The 15,196-nt window shown below is 51.8% G+C and overlaps 1 protein-coding gene and 1 long non-coding RNA gene across 3 annotated transcripts in view; one reads left to right on the top strand and one right to left on the bottom strand.

The window, feature by feature from the left end:
- Nucleotides 1–15,196, bottom strand: part of SETD3 (SET domain containing 3, actin histidine methyltransferase) — an 80,945-nt gene that overhangs the window by 43,100 nt on the left and 22,649 nt on the right. For both annotated transcript variants that reach the window (XR_006219083.1, XM_042990504.1), the window contains exon 6: nucleotides 14,723–14,979. Coding sequence is in view for 1 of the 2 variants with exons in the window: in XM_042990504.1 (XP_042846438.1) it covers nucleotides 14,723–14,979 (257 nt within the window). In the remaining variant the exon portion in view is untranslated. The remainder of the gene's footprint in view (nucleotides 1–14,722; nucleotides 14,980–15,196) is intronic.
- LOC122239703 lies at nucleotides 5,888–14,654 on the top strand. The gene is made up of 2 exons (XR_006219084.1): nucleotides 5,888–6,371; nucleotides 14,462–14,654. It is a non-coding gene; the product is annotated as an uncharacterized LOC122239703 (long non-coding RNA).

Raw genomic sequence — 15,196 nt, forward strand, 5'->3', positions numbered from 1 at the left:
ACATAAATCTTATTTTAAAAAGTTTATAATGTTCAACGTGTGGAGCTATTATTGACTTTTACTGCCTTTAATGTGTGGTCATATTTTTGGTGTGGTCAACTCTTCAGTCATAAGAATCTTCCCTGCCTCTGAAGTTCTCTTAGCAACTTTCCCCTAGAATTTAGGTAACTGAGCCTATACCAACTAGCGAAATCCTGCTATTGCCATCAACTGTCGCTCTAATGTTGTATTGTCATTTAGCTTTCCCTATCTATCTTATTTCCCCCGCTAGCTTGTGAACTAGGGACTGAGGAGAGAACAGAGCTGAGTGTGTGCCTTCTGTGCCCGCAGGTGCCTCGAAGGGACAGTCACCCGGGGGTTCACTGCACTGGAAGAACCACCACAGGCCAGCAGCACGTTCCGTACCTCACCTGAGACACACCTCGGGACCCAAAGGGCAGTGACAGGGGAGCTTCTTTTCAAGAAATACGAATCTGTGGGGCACCCGAGTGGCTCAGTCTTAGATTAAGCATCAGATCTTAGCTGACTGAGCCACCCAGAGTACCCCTTTAAATTAAAAAGTCAGTAAGCTTGGCTTGGAATGCCTTTTTCTTGATGCAGATCCGATGTGGTCCATTGTCCTGTCTTATGATGCTTTAAAACCTAGAGCAACCTCTCCGAGAACGCAGTGCCTACCCACACACTGGAGAGAAAGCCCAGAATTGTGTCGAAAGTGCTGACCCTGCAAACTCAGGCACTGCCTCCTCTTGGCCCCACACACAGGAGCGGACTTCCCGTCCAGCAGCTGGTGACGGAATTCTTCCCGTGTGACCCCGCTCACTGGTCTGGTTACTTGAACAACAAAGGCCAAACCCTGCCTCTGTGGCGCTTCCCTTCTAGCGGGGCTCCTGAGAACACCATCTGCTGCTTAAAACGCTTCAACAGCTCCTGCTGAAATACAGGTCAGATTCACCGAGCAGTTGGTACTCAGGAAGACTTTATGGGACAAGTGACCATCTCCCGTGGTTATAAGGTGCAGCCAGCACAAAGAGGAGAGGAGATACTTCGAGTCGGACCTGAACCTCAGTTCTGGCGTGCCAGAATGATTAAACTCGTAATCATGTATGAACTGAAGACGGAGGACAGACCCACCAGCAAATCGGCCTTGACTTCCTCCCCTGGCAAATGGGAACAGAAGCGAGCAGGCCCAGCAGGGCTGTTGTGCGGGTCGCCTGGAGCTGTGCGTCATGCAGATGCCGAGGGCTGGGCCCCCCCCCCCCCTTCCAGCCTGTCCCTCCACCTTCCCTTCCCTTCCCCCAGCACCTCACGCTCCTGCATGCCCAGTGGCTAGGCTGCGCCCTTGGCCTTCAACCCGGCAAACTCCTGGCCTGTCTTCAGGGTCAGGTGCCATCCCACCTCTGTGAAGCCTCTCCTGACCCCTCCCCGCCTTTTCCTGCTGTTTCCCTTGCCTCTGGGCCGCCCCCCCCCCCGCCCCCCCAACTACTATTCATCAGTGTCCTGACCGGGTTTTCCACCAGGCCAGAAGCTCCTTGAAAGCAGAAACTGCGTTGTGAGCTCCGTATGGCCCAGCAGCACTAACAGGTGCTCCTGCGTCTCGGTGGCACCTGGTAACATGTGACAACTGCCGGAAAGAGAAGGCCAAGATCCGGAGAGACCTCTCGTGGGGGAGAGGTGGTGCCCGTGCGAGGAGACTGACTTCCCGACAGATCTTCCTCGGCTGTGGAGCGCTGTCCGCGAGTCCCCGCTCCACGGCCACATTTACTGGAAACTTCGTCTGTCACCACTTTGCAGGTGACGGTTCAGTGACGGTGTCAGTATTCAGACATAGCAGCTAGCTCTACATGGTCTGTCAGGTAAGTCTACTCGCCCACAAACAGGAAGCTGATGTTCTACCGGTTCGAGAAACCACGGCTACTAATTCCCTTTAGATGAATGACGAGACCACAGAAGAGCAGCGACTTCAGAGCCGATGGTAGCGTTTCTGATGTAAACGCTGCCAAATAAAAACCGGCTTATTAATTTTAAATGACTTCACAGCATTTAAAGAAAAAACACGAGGCTGACACAAAGATTTTAAAACTCATTAGAATCGGTCTTGAAATCCCTGATATATTTAAATTGAAAGCTGCTGTTCTGACAGCTTTCCCTTTAGATATGCTGCTGCGTGTGGGCCCCCATGGTTAAGGTTGGGTGAGCAGTTCCATTAAAACCTTCACTTTCACGGCTTATAATTGCACAATAAAAATTTGCTCCAGGCTTGACTTCTGCATACAAAAGATTTCTGCTTGAAATACACATTCCAAAGGACAAAATAAACCCGTCTGGACAGAAAACTCGGATACAAGGTCACTTCTGGTGTGTCTTCAGCTCAAACGAGTTAAAAGAAGCTAGAAGTGTAGGATCAAACGTGTCTTTCCTACGCACAGAAGTTAGAAATAGAGAGAGGGAGGGGGAGAGTCGGTCTCGGGGCGAGGAGGAGAAGGGACATCTAGAACCAGGGTATTCCGTGATCGTCCGTAACGACCTGTCTCCCCACTCCCCACACCCAGCGTGTCACCAGATGCCATCGATTCTTACCTCTAAATACTTCTCGCGTCCCTCAGGCCTCCCCGCTTCTCAAGTTCTCTTTCAGCAAGCGAGCGAACCCAGGCACGGCGGCGGTGGCCCCTCAGCAGGTGAGGACACAAACCCCAAAGCCTGCCGACGGCCCTCAAGCCTGGCTCCTGCCACATCTCTGGCCTCGTGCTCTACCTCCTTCTGTCTCTCCCTACGCCTCTCTGCTGTGCCCTCCACCCCAGCTCCTGTGAACAGGCCTTTCTATTTCATCTTCTTGCCTGTTACACCCAGTGCAGGAAATTTCCTTCACGACATCCCTGAAGGGCGCTCAAGCCCAGCTCCTGCCTAATGACACCAACAGCAAGGCTTGCATTTTAAAAACCCACTTATGTCTGCCGATACCTCAGCCACACCTACAAATCTGTGAGACGGGCTAGGCCATCATTGTGGAAACTGGGGCTCGGGGAGTTGGAGTGACTTGAGCAGGTGTGACATAAACAGACTTGCTAAAGCCACAGCCATCTCGTCCCACATTGGCCTGAGCCACAGGAGCTACAGACCTCAGGGAGATTCATGTGTCAGATTTCTGGGAGCTGGTCCCCACAAATCCACAGTGACTTCCCGCCATTCCAGGGCTGTGGCCTCTGCAGGCTCGGGCTGCCTTCTCGGGCCCCTCTGCGCATGCCCTGCTCGCCCCCAAGCCCAGACCTTCTCTGACAGCATTTCCCTCAACCAGACAATTCTGCCTTTCGAGCCACAGCCACCTGACTGCCCCCAGGCACCCTAGAGCTCAGACAGCAGTCACTGCCTCAGTTTACTGTTTTGGTTCTTCAATGTTTCCCGCCAGTTGTGTCCCTCCTATCTCTACCATAAACTTTGAAAAGGCAAGGATCTCATATTACTTTTCTATCTCCTTACAGCACCTACCACTGAACTTGAGACCCAGGCATTCAGTAAGACTCCATTACGATCAACAAGTATTTCAAATAGGTATTTGACTTACTTAAAAAATACTTAACTATTTTTTTTCCTGACAAGAGTCAACACAAAGATAAACACGGTACCTGTGCTGTTTTCGACCACTAACATTTAGAACGTTTTCTTTTCAGCTGAAAAGCATAAAGTTGACTTGTAGAAGGGAAAACTACCCAAATCAAAATGTGTGACCGAGCACGACAACAAAAGAACCCGGCGGGGGGCCTAACGTAACCAGCTCTCCAAACGTGTAACTCAGACCTAACGTGGCTGATCATCACCGGGCACCCTGCTATGGTCATATGTGAGTCGGGGGGGGGGGGGGGCAGGGGACACCCGGTAACTTCTGGGGGGAAAACCCTCAGCAAGAGCGTCGGGAAGAACACACTGGTCTCAGCTGTCTCCACGCTAACGAGCGGACCGGAGGAGGAGGAATTCACTGCAGTAACACAGCAACTGTGAGGCTCGGCGCGGCCCGGAGGCCCTGGCTGGAGAGACTCACCGGGGAACACGGCGGCGGGGGGGGGGCTACATAAGCAAAGATCCAGTAAGAAGGGGAAGAAAAGGGGCCCAGTGTCTACCAGCAGAGAACCTGAGCCTAGTGGCCAGGAGGCAAGCGTCGGGTGAGGACGATACGAAAACAGAAGCTGACGGTGTTGGGGGGTGTACTTACTTCACCCTGCCCAACCTTCCAGGGAAGACAGAAAGTCCTTTTTTTTTTTTCTTAACAGAGAAAAACACAACCACCCAAAAGAATATAAACCAGTTATCTGGAGAGCTGCTAGACTCCATCTGCTAAACGCGGAGGATCTAATAAGCCCTTCCTTCACTGCAAACTTCACCTCTTGGAAGCCAGAGAAAGAAAGGCTAGGAGGACACACACGGCCAGGTCGTGCCTCAAGCAGCGTGAGGAATGTGGGGTTGTACTCGGGATCGGCACTTGGCCCAGCAGGGACAAGACTGCCCGCCAGGGACCTCCGGGCAAACTAGAAAAGGCTGTCGCTGCAAGGATGGCGCGGCTCCGCAGGCACACGGCTTGGGGAGAGAAGACAGGCTGAGGTATTGGCGCCTCACCGGCCCCCGGGGGCCCTGGCCACACGCGCCTGACACGTGGAGACCCGCAAGGCAGGCAAGCGGCTCCCCTGCCCAGCGAGCCCTGCCCGAGACTCCTCTGTGGCGGGCGCGGTGCTGACAGCAGTGCCACGTGGCACCCGAGAGACAGAGGTCCCTCCCCGTGAAGCTCGTGCTCCAGAGGAAGACACAAATACGAGAGCAAGCACAGACGGGGACAAGTGCCGAGAGAGAGACCAACAGCATGCTCACCGCGGTGGCTCATTTCATGTGACAACTTGGCTGGGCCACGGTGCCCAGGTATTTGGTTATGCCGGATGCTTCCATAAGGCTGTTTCTGGATGAGACTAACATGCAAATCGGCGGACTATGAGTAAAAACGGCAGAGTGCCCTTCCTAACACGGGTGGGCCTCATCCAATCAGCTGACGGCCGGAACAGAACACAGGCTGACTGACCTTCCCCAAGCAAGAGGGAATCCCACAGCCTTTGGACCTGAGCTGCAGCATCGGCTCCTTGCAGGGTCTCCCCCTGCTGGTCCCTCCTGTCAATTCTGGAGTTGCCAGCCTCCATAACTACACGAGCCAGTTCCTTAAAATAAATCTCTTCCTCTACACACGTGCGCACTCTACTGGTTCTGTTGTCTTCCTGGAGAGTAGATGACGATACCAACAGCGGCCATGCGGCGGCTGCGTCCCAAACCATTCCGATCGTCAGGAAATCACACACAGCACAGTCCTGCAGGGCAGGAATGGAGCCTGGGAGGGTAACGTCAACCCACAAGCGTGGTCACAATGTGTTCACTCCCCTGGGCACTTATCCCAGGTCAGAAACACAAGCAAGTCTCGTCTTCCAGCACGCAGAAGAGAAAGCCCCAAAATCCTGTCCCAGAGGTTAGGGAATTTACAAATATAGACCTTGGGGGGCTGAGGAGAAAAAGCAGCTTTCAAGAATTTTTTTTTTTTTTTTTTGAGGCTTGTTTTTAAACTTGGGCGGATTTCACAAAGTTCTACTGATCCAACTAGTGGGAAGAGCCAGGGCTGGTAAAGCGGGCTGGTGAGGGAAGGGACATGGTATGAAGGACAGGGCTGCAGTGACAGAGGGAAGTAGGACAGCCCCTAGGGTGGGGTGCACTGAGGCCTCAATCCGGGTTCGCCATCAGCAGGTCCGGCCAACTTTCTCACTCCCAGCCTGCCTCCTCCCCTGGAAAATGGCACGATGCCCAGCTATGGGGTAACAATGAGGACTGGGGGAGGCTCGCCAAGCCCCGTGGCCCACCACTGGCACACAGCAGTGTGGGCTCAATGAACACCACCTTAAGAGCGAGGCCCTGTCTCTAACCTCTCAGGCTCTAACCTCTCCAAACACGAATTTAACCACAGTGACCTGGGCCTGGTATTGGGGGAGTGTCTCCTAAACCTAGCCTGGTTAATTCTGTCTCAGATTCTTAGGGGAAGACAGTAGCTCCTGACTCATCACCATGAGGATAACAGGAGAGAAAGTTCTCTTCCCGGTGCTTGACACACAGCAGGCAACGCCACAAATGCTGGTTCTCCTTCCTTCCGGAGTCCACCAGGGATGGGTATGTAAGGTCCTGCCTGTGGCTCTGTCTGCCTTACCCGTGCAGGTGCCTCTATGAACACGCTGATGCCTGGGTGACGTGTCAAGTAGGAGACAGGGACAATCCACGTGCCTCCTTTGTTGGACGTCTGTTCCTAACTGATTAGCAACTGTGAAAGATCTCCGAAGGGGCCCAGGACCCCGAGTCAGGTAAGCAGATGAGAAAGGGGAGGGAGGCTGTGGTTCCAGAGGAGGGCTGCCAGTGAGAAGTGTCAGCGGGGACAGGCAAGGGCAGGACAGGATGACACTAGCACACAGGGCAGATGGGGGATGCCAAATTCGTACCCGAGATCTTCTACAGGAGGATGCGGGGCCTGGGGCTGCCACGCCTCCTCCTGGACAGACACAGCATGAAATGCTCCCGGCGACAAGACAGGACCGCCCTCCCCAATTAGAACCATGAGCAGAGAGAAAAGCACTGCATTTCTCAAGTTCCCCAAAGGCTGCTGAAACTCAAGCTGGAAAAAACAGGAAACAAGGACCACTGGATTCTGGAAGGTGCGGTCCACGTCTACCCGCACTGCTCTAGCGGTATATGCAAAACAAGTGAACGCAGGTAAAAACAAATTGGAGTTTTAGATGATTTAGATTCGCAGCCTTCATTTATGAAAATGATGAAAATGTTTAATACGGATAATTTACAAAACAGAAACCTTACATGAGGAACGCAATAAGGACAACACTCTTGCACACGTGACACAAATTATTCATGGTCAAGGTCAGCCAAGGTCAGCTATTGGGAACCAGCAAGGATACAGGTCAGGACGTTTCAGCAAGACAGCTAGAGGCTCTAAGAAAGACTATAACGGCACTGGAAAGTCTCCAGAGATGATGCAAACCTGGACGGATTTCCTAAGTTCCAGTGTTTTCACATCTCTTAATATCTTTAAAAAACGAATTCGTAAAGGGGCATGTGGGTTGCTCTGTTGGTGAAGCGTCCGACTTCGGCTCGGGTCATGATCTTACAGTTCATGAGTTCGAGCCCCGCGTTGGGCTCTGTTCCCCTCTCTCTGTGCTCCTCCCCTGCTCATGCTCTCTTTCTCTCTCTCAAAAATAAATAAACATTATGAATAAATAAATTAAACAAACACTGAATCGGTCAAGACAACAATAAAGAAAGGACCGCCAGCTTCCTCACAGTTGCAGGGAAAGCAGTGGGCAGAGGTGTGGGTTCTTCTGAGAGTGAGCATCTCCCACCTCTCTGTACAGCGTGAGGCGGGCAGGGCAGGAGGGGCATTTCTTTCCACAGCTGGAAAAAACTGCCAGCAGGTGAGCCCTGTGTAGGCCCCACATGGGCCTGACCAGCAGGGGCCTCGAAATCAGCAGGCCTCGCTCAGCTTTCTGTAAAATAGCCCAAGGGAGATTTTAAACAAGACTGCTCTGCCCTTAAAAACAGACCACTTCTAGGGCACCTGGGTGGTTCAGCTGGTTAACCATCCAACTTCAGCTCAGGTCATGATCTCGCGGTTTGCAAATTCAAGCCCCACGTCGGGCTCTGCACAGACTGCAAAGCTTGCTTCAGATCCTGCCTCCCCTACTCTCTGCCCGCCCCACTCAAAATTAAATTAACATAAAAAAATAAACAACTGCTTCTTTGTCCCAAAATTAAGACCAGAAACTTCAGAGATCCAAGGACATGGGCGTGGGGCTAGCAGATCTGCTCCGACCCCAGCCCAGGGTGTAGGGCCCTCAGCATCCGGCCAGCTGCCCCACATCTGGATTCTACACCTGCAAAGGGAGAGTGACCAGCCCCCTCCCAGGTAACTGGAAGGACAACAGCCCCGGAGGGGAAAGCAGGTGAGACCAGCTGGGCTCGGGGTTTCCTGCCATGTGTTCAGGAGCCACTCGGCCCGGCCCCACCCCTGTCCTGCCTCCCCAGGCCAGTCCCATGAGGCACACGGCACAGAAACTACCCACCTGAAGGGAAAAGGCCCCAGCCAACTCACATGAGCAGCCTGCGAACGGAAATCATCCTCTCCCTCCGTGTCCCATGGCCTCTACCCAGTCTGCTACCACGGCAGCCAAGGAATAAATATGGACTCGCTGCACCGGCATCTGACACCTCCAAACCTGTCAAACGGCCTCCTCTGTTCCCACCATCACCTCTGACTCGCTTCCTTCCCTCTTCACTTCTGCAGCTATCCACGCGGGTGGCTTCGCCATGAAGGCGGCTAAGGACAAAAACGTCCCATCTGGCACACGTTAGCCTCTGAGGAAAATCACATACGTGGGAACGAGGTCAGGAGGACGGTATCCAGGAAGCAGCGTCCGTCCATCCGTCTGTCCATCCGCGGCCACACTTTCAACTTTGCGCTTTGTATGCAACTTTTCTGTAAGCGTGAAAGTTCATTCATTTTGACAACATTAGAAAACAAAACATTTAGAAAGAAAAGTCGTTTAAATCCCCAGGGAGCCCAGTCCCCATCCGGTGCGCCAGCTCCCACACCAGAGAGACACGTTCATTAGCTGAAAAATGGAACAATCGAGAGGACACGTGGGTTCAAAACAAAACCCGGGGCAGCGACTCCAAGGTCAGGAGGCGGCGGACGGGCCCGTGAAGGAAGGCTCGTACACAGGTTTCCAGGCGGAGGGGCAGGACCGACGGCGGGGGAAGCGGACCACGCAGAGCCCCGCATCGCCTGCGAGCCACAAGCTGTGCACGACCCGGGAAGCGCCAGCTCACAGCCTCGGCCTCCAGAGGACACACTTCCAGGAACCCACGTGCGTGTGCTCCCTCACCGCGCTGCTCAAGCACACGCATCCACACCGAGGTCTACAAGCAGCTCTGTGCGCTGACAGATGTCACCCGAGCGTCTCTGGACATCGGGGTCCTCAGAGTAAACTAGTGCTCACTCCACTCGGACGCTCCTCCCCGACGGCCCCGCGTGGGATCCGCTTCCAAGAGTAGAGGAGAGCTTTAGGAGAACACGGGCTACGCCTGTCTGGCAACTCACACCTCGTGCAATTCTCGTGTGCCTCCGTCAGAGACAAGGTAAAACCGTGAGCAACGGGAGAAGCAACTGTGTGTGTTTTAGCCGCAAGAGCCACGGGAGGCCAAGAACCGAGTGGGACGTCTTCCTCTGCCGCTTGGTGGGCTCTGTTTCCTGCCAGGTCGTGAGGAGGACTGCTAGAATCTTCTGCCACTGCGGCCCCGGTGAGGTAGGGGAAGCGGGCTATTCAAGGGAGAGAGCCAACTTAAGACCGCCTGACTCCGTCCCGAGGCCTTAAGGCCGACACAGGGGAAGCTCACTGCACCGAAGTACGGTTCGCGGCAGTTAGCACACACGGGAGTCTCTCCATCTCCATCCCTGCCCCCGAACCGCTCAAACTGGTCTACACAAAAGACAAGACCCAGGGGAGGTGGGACAAATCGCACAGGTTAGGGGATCGATGGAAAACAGTCATTTTCTAGATAAAACCTCTATTCTATTAAACCCTCCACAGTTGCATCTCCTTGAACGAACACCGTATCTGAGCTCGGCAACACAGGAAAACGTGCGGGTCCCGAGACAGCAACCTTAGGAGAAGCTGGCACCCCGCACTGCGGTGCCGGGTCCGTTAGATGGGATCGCCAGTTAAACCAACTCTTCATTCAGAGGCTCTGTTCAGTTCTTCTTCACTGGCATGGGTCAGCAACACATGTGGACTATCGTTCATCTGTGTTAACTCCGGCAGATCTGATAGGCTCTCTTCACCTTCACACAATTACATTGTGTCAGAGCTGATTGTAAGCCAAACCCTCCCTTTCCAGTGATTTCTATCACAAAACTGGTCCCGTATTTCCATGCAGAAATCTCAACTTGGAGCCGAACTCTGGAAAGCCCCGGTCTGCTGGGTGTATTCTTATAGGTTTAAAACCTCTGCAACAGTTTTGGGGCGCCTGGGTGGCTCACTCGGGTAAGTGTGTGACTTGGGCTCAGGTCACCATCTCGCGATTTTGTGGCTGGGCACGGACAGTGCGGGGCCTGCTTGGGATTCTCTCTCTCCCTCTCTCTCTGCCCCTTCCCAACTTGTGCACATGCTCTCTCTCTCTCTCTCAAGATAAATAAGCTTTAAAATTAAAAAAAAAAAAATCATAAAAATAAGTTTCAAAATAAATAAAAACCCTGCAATGGCTTAAAATCCCAAGTTCTGCCTTCTACCACTAATCTTCTCTTCTTCACTGGTCCCCATTTCACAAACTGACAGAAATTTCACCAGTGCTCAGGGCTGTCAATCCACACAAGCCCTTTCCGGTGTCTGGCTGAGCCACGGGTCCTACCTTAGCTCCCTGAGCCTGGGTAGACATTTCTCAACCACCGAGCTGCAGTGTTAAGGCCTCACCAGCAGGCCTCCCACCTTCACACAAGGTCTGCTCTCACAACTCCTGGAGTCTGAGGCTTCTGGTTACATACTACCACCTGCTGAACACCTAAAGAAAACCCTGTATGCTGAACATCTCATCTCAAGAATACGATGTAAGTATAATGTAAAAAAAACCTAGAAAACCCACACCCCGACTCTGCAGAGGAGAACCAGCAGAGGCTCACAAAGACTTCTGAACAAACCCTGTTAAAGCAAGTTAAAGACAGAAAGTAATCTGAACAAGTGGTCGCTCTGAAAAACCCTTGACCGAGAAAATACGCTGCGAGAAAAGAGCATGGGAAGTTGTTTTTCTGACTTTTAGTCAACAACAACCAAGGAGACAGAGAGACAAACATTAAAATTAAAATTGCAATACAGAGAAATCTACCTAAAAGAATTTATACTTACCAGAAGTTAGTACCAGGGCTGCTTTTCTTTCAGAATTAACATCCTAGAGCCTGAAGCCAGACATGCTACTGAAGCGACTGTCAACACTTTTCTGGGCCCTTCCCCCCAGGGACTGGGGGTCATCAGCAGAGACACACAGGACCATGTCATGCTTGCACTCACGCTGCTGGTGCACCCGGAGACAGCGGCCAAGAACTGTGGCCTGCAGACCTTCAAGCCAGCAGTCAGCTCAGAAGAAAAATAATGAGTTTCAGTGTCAATGCCCAGCCACAGGAAGATAACTTTAAATGGGAAGCCATAACTAAAACCTGCAAATCAGGTTCTGGAAAATCTGGACACCCTCAATTGGTACACGAGCGTTTGTGATATAGAACGTATGTACGTTTCTCTGGGAAGAGGGTTCTCCCGTGACCCAGAAAAGGTTAAGAGCCACAGTGCCCAACAAAACAAAACCAAGGACACGTCACTGTAACGAAAATGTTAACAACGGTGGGGCGCCTGGGTGGCTCAGTCGGTTAAGCGACCGACTTCGGGCTCAGGTCACGATCTCTCGGTCTGTGAGTTTGAGCCCCACGTCGGGCTGGGTGCTGACAGCTCAGAGCCTGGGGGCCTGTTTCGGATTCTGTGTCTCCTCCTCTCTCTGCCCCTCCCCTGCTCATGCTATGTCTCTCTCTCAAAAATAAACATTAAAAAAAAAAATGTTAACAATGAACTGATGTAACACACTCCTCGCTCCCTCTCCCCGAGTGCCAACGCACTGATGAAGTGATCTCCTCAAACGGAGCAAAAGCCCCACACCTGACCCTGGAACAGCAGGAGGAAGACACACGGTTTGCCGCTGGGGTGAGAAAACCCGACCTAACAAAATCACAGCAGTCCGACATGAGCGTGTGTGTTTCCTGTGGATCCCGAAGACTGCCGTGGGCAGCGAGAACCTTCTACAGCCAGAAAAGCGGCTAGACTCACGGCGTCACTTTTTAAAAGACAGCTACGCAGACACCCTCCGCCCCGCAGCCGGACCCTCCTGGCTGTCACGGCCGCTCGCCCCCCTTTCACGCTGCCTGTGCTATTCCAACCAGCACTGAAGGAAAACCGCTCGCTGGGAACCGTCCCACCAAATCGCATCGGGACGCAGTTCCACTTCGTGGTGACTCCCTTCTACTGTCTGGTTTACTAACGTGAAGTGAGTGTCCCGCGACTGACCGCGGGGTCGGGAGGACAGTGTTCGCCACACGCGAAGCCGTCCTCCTCCCGCTGGAACAGGCACACACGGCAGCCCGGACGGTCCCAGGAGAAACTGGGCCGTTTTCCTGCGGCGCCAGCCTGACTCGACGGACGGTACGTCACTTAACACGGGTTTTAAACTGGAGCCAACACACAGACGTCTGGGTCAACTGTTAGTGTTTCACAACGAGAAAGCAAAGTCATCAACAATGACGACAAAAGCCTGAGACTCTGAAGCTCAATTTTGAGCCTGTAATGGGTCACTGTGAGTGCAGTCCCTGGTCTTGAGGGAATACTCACTATCCGTGGCCGCTAGGGCTGCTTCCGGACAGAAGGTTAAGAAGAACTAACCGAAGGAACGGCAGGCAGGTGTGGGGGAGAAGCAATTTAGAACAATAAAAACGGAAACAACTGAGCGACGCGGCCTGAAGGAACGAGATGCAAAATAGACACAAATGGAGTGAGAATTTCCGCAGCCAACGCTGCTGGGTCAAGGGCCGCACACAGATCAACGCGTGTGGTTCGTTCCGCAACCCTGCAGTCGGGCGCGGCACTATCCCGATTTACAGATAAGGAAACAGGAGCACAGACACACGCCCCAAAAAGCACCACCCCGGAGCGCACCTCCCCGATCAGCACGCTGCACCGGATGCGGGGGCTTCGACCGAGATGTCCTTTGTGCTCCCCAGACGAGACTGTGCTCCTAAGGCCACAGGCACCGAGGCCCGGCGCCGCACGCGTGCTCTGGAGGAAGCCCGACCTCGGCTGCCTGACATCAGCTACCCTGAGAAACGGGGCTCATGCTTCTATCCTACAGATGCAGAAACAAAGAGGGGCAAAGCACCTATGGCTGACCCCCAAATGATGCAGGCGATGGGGTGCTGACCCTCACCCAGGCGAAAATCGACACAGAACTTTTGACTCCCCCCGAAACTGAACCGCTAACAGCCTACGGTTGACAGGAAGTCCCACTGATAAGAACAGGTGATTAACATATATTTTGCAGGTTACACATTATTTGTACATATATAAATATACGTGTATGTGTACACACATACATACGTACACACACACACACACACACACACACACACACACACACAGCGTTGTCACAATAAAGCTGGAGCAAAGGAAACGTTATGAACAGAACCCTGAGAGAAAATACAGACACGACACCGTGCTGTATTTCTCAAAAAGAACTGTGTATGAGTGGACCCACGCCGTTCAAACTGTGCTGTTCAAAGGTTCGTTCACTGTATGTCCAAAGTATATTTAAATAGCAAGTGAGATATGGAATCTGGGTTTCAGCTCAAGTTCATCTCACTAAAAAGCTGGAGTTGTTTCTGTTCAGGCAGGCCCCAGGCATCCAGTCATTAGTCAGGAATGATGGTGAACTCTGGTATCATATAGGTACTTGAGATGCTTTGTTCTATATATAAACACAAAGCAAGATTTCTCGACCGTAGCACTACTGACATTGGGGTTGGAAAAGTCCTTGTTTGGGGGCTGCCCTCGTACAACATAGGAAGTTGAGCGGCATCCCCACTGGCCACGTATCAGGTACTGCGGCCCAGGGGCTAATTCTTAAGCTACAGAGAAAGGAGAAACTTGAGGCCAGAGTCACTCCCTCGTCTCAGCTCCAGAGGGAACCACGACACCGACTCTGACCTGTCGGACAGCTGTTCGACGGGAAACGAAAGATAACGCCAGCTGAAATGCCAAAACTAAGAAAGGAGTAACCAGGTGTAATTCAAATGTTCACAACCTTGGGGCGCCTGGGTGGCGCAGTTAAGCGTCCGACTTCAGCCAGGTCACGATCTCGCGGTCCGTGAGTTCGAGCCCCGCGTCAGGCTCTGGGCTGATGGCTCGGAGCCTGGAGCCTGTTTCCGATTCTGTGTCTCCCTCTCTCTCTGCCCCTCCCCCGTTCATGCTCTGTCTCTCTCTGTCCCAAAAATAAATAAAAAACGTTGAAAAAAAAAAATTAAAAAAAAAAATGTTCACAACCTTACACACCTTTTTATAGAACGCTTTCACTTAGAACTAATTAAAATTAATATATGGCACACTTTGAAAGACACCAAAAACTCAGCTTTATGAATTAGTAAATTAACTGCCACTATGATTTAGTAAAATACATGTGAATATATACATGGAGAATCCACAAAGAGCCTTTCCTTTTCTTGGAAAATTTATACACGGAGCACCTTTTCGTATTAGATACATTTTCAAGCTTCTAAAGTTCCACTGTAACCTTTCCTTTTCAGAAAAGTTTGGTGACTCTCCTGATCCAGGAACAAGCACTGCTTACATCCACACCGGCCACTGATGAAGTCAGATCCACTCAAACCGTACTTCAGTGATACTCTGAACAAAGAGAGACAGTGGACTGGAATCGCAACGCCTTTTAACTTAAAAAGCGCAATGTTTAAGCATCCGTAATAAAAGGTGAAGTAAACACTTCCGCTATCGATTTCCCTTTCCTTCTCACTCTTCAACGTACATTTAAGCGGTAACCAGCCACTCACCTGGATGACCTTATAGAAGTAGGCGTACTGCCGGGCTGTGTTCTTATACTGGCTGAAGACATCATGTATGGCTTGTGTGGACTGAAGGTCCCGAACTTCATCCTCTTCAAAGTAGAGAGGAGTGTCATATTCGCTGGGGAGGGTCTGAATGTAGGGCTGCCAGAAAGAGTTAGGGTCGGCTCGCTCACACAGCAGATGAAAGGCCAGTGTGATATTTCCCATAGCTTGAAGAATCCGGTCTTGAGAATATAAGGGCCCTGAATTAACCCAGACGTTAACAGCGTTAAGTTCCACAAAGTGCCTTAAAAGGTATTCATTCAAAATATATATTCAAGGTACAGAAATAACCGGAAAGCCTTGTAATATTTAAGTTAACATGCACCTTTCTTCCGAAGATTAAAAGCATGGAAAACAGTATGAATTTGGTGGACTATTTCACTAGTTTGAGAAAACATCCAAATACGGTCCTTAGAA

Source organism: Panthera tigris, chromosome B3 (genome assembly GCF_018350195.1).
Source record: "Panthera tigris isolate Pti1 chromosome B3, P.tigris_Pti1_mat1.1, whole genome shotgun sequence".
Taxonomy (NCBI): Eukaryota; Metazoa; Chordata; class Mammalia; order Carnivora; family Felidae; genus Panthera; species Panthera tigris.